This window comes from Triplophysa rosa, linkage group LG12 (genome assembly GCF_024868665.1).
Source record: "Triplophysa rosa linkage group LG12, Trosa_1v2, whole genome shotgun sequence".
NCBI classification, from domain to species: Eukaryota; Metazoa; Chordata; class Actinopteri; order Cypriniformes; family Nemacheilidae; genus Triplophysa; species Triplophysa rosa.
The window spans coordinates 9,598,346-9,604,345 of NC_079901.1; the positions used below are offsets into that span (position 1 = coordinate 9,598,346).

At 42.7% G+C, this 6,000-nt stretch overlaps 1 protein-coding gene across 5 annotated transcripts in view; it reads right to left on the minus strand.

Annotated features, from left to right (window-relative positions):
• kirrel3b (kirre like nephrin family adhesion molecule 3b) overlaps nt 1–4,387 on the minus strand; it is a 192,868-nt gene extending 188,481 nt beyond the window's left edge. For 2 of the 5 annotated variants that reach the window (XM_057348185.1, XM_057348183.1), the window contains exon 1: nt 3,984–4,387. In XM_057348185.1, the coding sequence (XP_057204168.1) occupies nt 3,984–4,026 (43 nt within the window). In that variant the 5' untranslated portion in view covers nt 4,027–4,387. The remainder of the gene's footprint in view (nt 1–3,983) is intronic. The other 3 variants (XM_057348186.1, XM_057348181.1, XM_057348184.1) reach the window with 2 other exon arrangements.
• Nucleotides 4,388–6,000: the final 1,613 nt, after the last annotated feature.

Here is a 6,000-nt window from a genome sequence, read left to right on the forward strand (position 1 = left end):
CTTTTGGTTTTTTTAACCTACAGTACATTTTATTACTTTTAATGGGATATCCAGCCTGCACGTAAAAAAATAATATATTTATTCATGACCGTGGGAAACATAAACAGCTAAAACTTTTATTAATGAAATCTCACAAACAAACTACTAAGCACATATAAAATATAAATTTCTCTATTTTCTTCAGAAGTACAATAACGTCCAAAAATAAAAACAAAACCCCCATTCAGGAAACACAAATAATATGTCCAGGGGTCGTATTAGACGGTTCAAAGCTCATGGGTCACATTAATGGGTTGGACTTCACACCAGGTAGACTAAGCAACACCCTCATGAATCAGTACACTGATCTGGTGTCAGCTCTTTCGCCTCAGCTGTCGATAAGGAACAACAACAAGAAGGATGCAAGAACACCGTTGCGCGTTCGCATTTCTGCGTTGCCATTTGCAACCGAGGAATCATTACCAGAACATAACTGTTTAATCCAAGGATAAAAATGTCCCAGCCTAAGAAGATACACAGTATGAATGTCGTGGAAATATATAAAATTAATTAATCCTGAAATATGACTGAGATGTAGTAAATCCATTACTTCTGATCGGATTTGGCCCGTGCACGTGTTGAGAAAGGATTTACGATGTTGCAAATAATGACTCGCTAAGACCAACCAGGGGAAAAACTGCTCCGCTTTCTAATGCAAAACACATTTCAGATGTTTGATTCCTCTGATACGTGTACGAGGCGGCAGAGATTTGACCATTTTAATTACAAGCCTGCTGAGGTGCAGCTTAGTAAATGAGAGAGAGAGAGAGAGAGAGAGAGAGAGAAAGAGAGAAAGAGAGAAAGAGAGGCCAGACTAAGACCTGCTTTCCAGGGTTAAGACACAGCTTACGCTCTTGGCTGTGTGGGGACTTAACACCAGAAGAGTCCTGAGGAGCATCTGCCTCTTTATTAGAACAACACGGCCGCGGTAAGAAGGGATGGGGGTGATGGAGGACGAGAGAAATATGGACAGACACAGGTGGATATGGCACGAGACCTCAGATCTATGTCGCACTGCCCCCAGTGGACTTGAGCGTGAGAGGAGAAGAGGGAGCTGGAGAGAATCTAATGAGATACTCTATAATGTTATTGAGCGTTGGATGGGGGGGTGAAACCCTTCCTTGGTCACAAGCAGAACACTATATTGGAAACATTTTATTGTAGCTCTTCTTTTAACATGATGTATGGACGTCTGTGACGTTAAAAAGAAATCCTGTCAAATCCTTCTGAATAAAAACAGGTGATCACATGTTAAAAAAAAAAAAACACATGCGCGCGCAGACAATCGGACCTGGTCATGTGCGTATTCTTTCTTATCCGTTAAAAAAACGAATAAATACAAATGTGACAAATTAGAAACAACTGCCACTGCCATCAAAACTATGTTAGTATGACGGGCGGAAAAAATAGAAACACTGAAAAAACGAATCAAAACGAACAGCAAACACATTCAGACTCAGAATATGTTTCCAGATTATTTGAACTCAAAATATGCACAACCAAATAGTGAGCAAAACATGTAAAAATTCTCTGAAATACTTCACAGAAATTGAATATAAAACACAGATTTCCCTTGTGACGCGCCGTGACAAAAAACAGATAAAGAGAAATGTAAGGGTTGTATACAAACAGGAGAATTGGAAAAAGTGGACAAATTGAAACCGGTTGAGAACTGCTGCCTCTGTGAAAATGAGCAAACTGTATGAGCACGAAAGCGAGAAAAAAGGGGAGGAGAGAGTAGATATGCGAAAGAGAGAGAGAGAGAGAGAGAGAGAGGGATGAGCTCTTGGACAGCAGGTTTGCCTGTGGTGCAACAGCTTTCTGAGCTGCACAGGGGTGAGCTTCTGCCCGCCTGTGTGCCATCAGTTAGAGCTTGTCACCAGGTATGTGTGTGTGAGAGATAGAGCAAGCAAGTGTAAGAGAGAGTGAGAGAGAGAGAGAGAGAGAGAGAGAGAGAGAGAGAGAGAGAGAGAGAGAGAGAGAGAGAGAGAGAGAGAGAGAGAGAGAGAGAGAGAGAGAGAGAGAGAGANGAGAGAGAGAGAGAGAGAGAGAGAGAGAGAGAGAGAGAGAGAGAGAGTGCCCTACATATACACTCAACTCTTGACAAAAACTCAATACAGCCTTTCCAAGCTCCCAGCGCAGCTATTGGACTTTTTGTCATCCTCTCACGCACACGTTTCTCCTCATCCGTCTTTTCTCTCCTAAATATATAGGAAAGGTTTGTTTTCTCTAGGTTGATTTTCTTTTATATATTTACTTTGCTGACACAGGTTGGCTCTGTTAACGGCAATAATTTGTAAAACAATTTAGCTTTGGGGAACTTGCCATCCCCTGAGGCCGGAGCTGGGCGACAGGAGCGCCTGCTGTTATCTTTTGTTTACCTGCCTGGGCTGGACTGCTTTCACTTTACAACAACAAAAACTACCTCAGCTCAGCTGCTAAGCAAAACAAAACAAGACAACTTCTCCCGCTTTTAAAGAAAAACGGGAAGGATATCAGACAGACTGTTTGACTGCATTTATGTTGGCGTCAAATGTGTATTATTAACATGTCAAATAAAGAACTTTATAATTACACTACTTTGCATTTATGATGTCTAGGAGCTTGGAGCAGACACATTTTTACTTTATTCGTAAACTGATGTTTTTTTTGCATAACATAGCAAATTAACGCCCTAGTTTTACAGGCTGTAAAGTCAATGAAATTAGCAATATTTGTGTTCCAATTATGTCTTTAAAAGACCATCAAATAAATTTAACCTTGCCCTTCTATCCTTTACAAGAAAGACACGTAAATAAAATCTCCTCATGAAAAAATCCTATTTGCCGGACACATGGCAGAGTACACTAACACTGCTATAAAAACTAGATCATAAAGCTGACAGCCTCCCGGGGCATGATCTACAAAACAAGAAGCAGAGCGCTTCATACTTCACTCCCGCTGTCGCACTCAAAGCAGCCATGCGCTCTTTCCCAAAGCGTTTGCTTCTGTACATGTGCACCAAGTTACACGTTTGCACCAGGTTCTGCTCTCTCAAGCGAGGGGTCTTGCAACGTTATAATGGGATTCGAAGAGAGAGGTTGAGTGATAAGAAGGTCATCAAGTCTGCCATCTCCTCCCAGTTTTGATTTATGTGTCCCTCGTAACCGTGAGGAGAAAAGAGTAAAAAGACTTCAACAAAGTACAGCTACAGTACACGACAGGTCAGACAGAATGCTACTTTTTTTTTTCACGTACACAAATTCTCTGCGAGGGGACGGCTGTGCTTGTAGATTCTGGCACGGCGTCTCAAATTAGGTCTCGGGGCACAATGCTTTCAGATGTATTTGAACTTCCGTTTCTGGTTCACTGGTTGCTTCAGAAGAGGACAATCAACTCAATGTATTTAGGAGCTGCCAAAACTTCCCTTGCCGCCGTTCCTGGCGCTCGCGGTGGGAGCGAGACGAAGACCCCTCTCGGGGGTCTCCGCAGGCAGCCTGCGATTCATTCCGATTGTTTTTCAAAGACAACCACCTGGCGGCAAGCGGCAGAAAGCATCCATCAGCCAATACCAAGCCCCACTCAGGGAATGTCTAAGAATATCCACGCGAGCGAGAGGAGCTTTGTGTCCGCGGCTAATGAGGGTCTTTGTGAGCTGAATACCCTTTGGCATGCCTTCAGTTCAGGGGCTTGATACAGCATGACCTTACAAGCGAGACGCTTACAATAGTGAGATGAGTCTTCTCAATGGGGGTTCGATACAACTCGCATGACGGACAAACAAGACGGAAGGCAACGAGCACAACTATTCTGAAGCAGGGGCTGACATGAACTCTTGGTTTCGCAGCCGAAACCCCAGAGCCGGTGCACAAGACTGCTTTGCAAACTCCAAGAGACTTCCAGCTGACACACAGACCACTGACACAGCACAACACCACGGAGAACAGAAAGACCGGGCGGCTTACCGTGACCTGTTAGCCACAGGATTAGACAGAACTCCAGGATCATCTCGGCACTTTGGAGGGTCGGTGACCTTTGAGGCACCAAGCCAAGAAAGCAAAGCTCAGAAACTCGCACACAAGACTCTTCTGAAAGGCTGCTGGTGTCAGTCCCCCGACGTGCTCTCTTAATAAAAGAGGCTTTATTAGATGTTGCTCTCAAAGTCTCTTTCCTTCTCTTCTTCTCGTGTTCCCTTATTAAGTCTCTTTTAGTCTGTGGTGACAATCTGCCGTGTCGTCCAACGGTAACTGAAGTGACACTCTTCTGATGATGCGTATGCAGACGGAGTCAGAAACTCAGAGTACTCGCACGCTACGCTCTCTCTCGTTCTCACACACTGCCGTTCCATTCTCAGGCTCAGAGAATCAGTCTGGCTCGCTCTCCTCCCCACCCCTCCCTCCTCTCGTCTCCCTTTCGCTCAGTGGATGAGCGGGGGAAGGCAGGGGCCAGGCGGCTCAGAAGCCCCGCCCACCTGGTCAAGCCAAGCAGTGATGGTGTAACGAGGCTGGGAATCACAGATAATCTGAAAGAAAGAAAGAAAGAAAGAAAGAAAGAAAGAAAGAAAGAAAGAAAGAAAGAAAGAAAGAAAGAAAGAAAGAAAGAAAGAAAACATGACAAAATTTTACGCCAGCCTATTATTATGGTACCAATTATTTAGATAAATTCAGATAAATGAACAATACTTCTACAGTGTTTATACATTTTTGCAGACATTAATTTTAACAATCAAATATTGAAATCTAAAATCTATACCGTAACTATTACTTATTGTACAATAAACTAACATGAAAATTGTATTGATATTAAAGGTCCAGTGTATGAAATTTAGCGGCATCTAGCATGAGGTTCCAAATTGCAACCAACGGCTCACTCCACCCTCCCTTTCGAAACACTACGGTGGCTGACACAGGACTAAGATGTCGTTGTGTTTTCGCTTTTTTGCTGAAGGAGATAACGTATTTACGAAATGCGCTCTGTAGAGCAGTTTGTCCATTTAGGGCTACTGTAGAAACAACATGGTGAATTCCATGTAAGAGGACCTGCGGTGTATGTAGACAGAAACAGCTGATTCTAAGGTAATAAAAACATAACGCTTCATTTTGTAAGGTCTTCATACACCTCTGAAGACATAGTTATGTATATTATATTGCATTTCTGTCAATAGATCCTCCAAAAAATTACACACTGGACCTTAACATTAGAAAAGCTTAAGAAATGCTGAAAACTACATTGCTAGTTCACATTACCTTATTGTAAACTGTTACCAACACAACAAACTGTAGTCAATCACTTCATTTGTCAGTCAAACAATCTCTTTCTGTGGTTCTACACCAGAAAAAAACACACAAATAAACAAGACTTTATACCATTAGTCAAAAGCAGAGGGGGAGGGGGGGGGCACTTTTCTTCGGGTGCTAATTATTAAATTAATAAATGCCTTAGCTAGACAACATGCAATTTTGCCACTTAAATACAGAACAGCTTCTTAAAAATATTGTTGTAGTGCATTAGTCTACACTTCTCCCATGGGTGCACTTAGTTCCCCTTCAGTCGGTCTCTCGAAGCTGTGTTGAGAGACAGACTGGGGTTTGATCTTAGATCAAACCCCAGTCTGTCTCTCAACACAATGTCTCGTTCCCTCCATCAGGGAACGGAGGTTACAGTCGTAACCGAGACGTTATAGTTATTGTTAATTAATTAAAGACGCAGTGAAATCAAAACGAAAGTTTTTTTCCTTTTATTAAAAATGAGTTAGCCTTAAGGACGTCAATTAACTGATATGCTCCTACGTACTGACAAAATTCCCATTTAGAAGGTATAAGCGTTCAAGTCTGGCACGTGCACTCAAAAAAAAATCTAGAAATTCCATGACATCACGGTACACTTCAGCCTCTCGTCAAAGATCTCATCCAATCAAATCCGCTTTAGAATCCGCAGAGTCCCGCCCCCCCCTTCATTATGAGAGCTGCAGAAGCGGCGCCT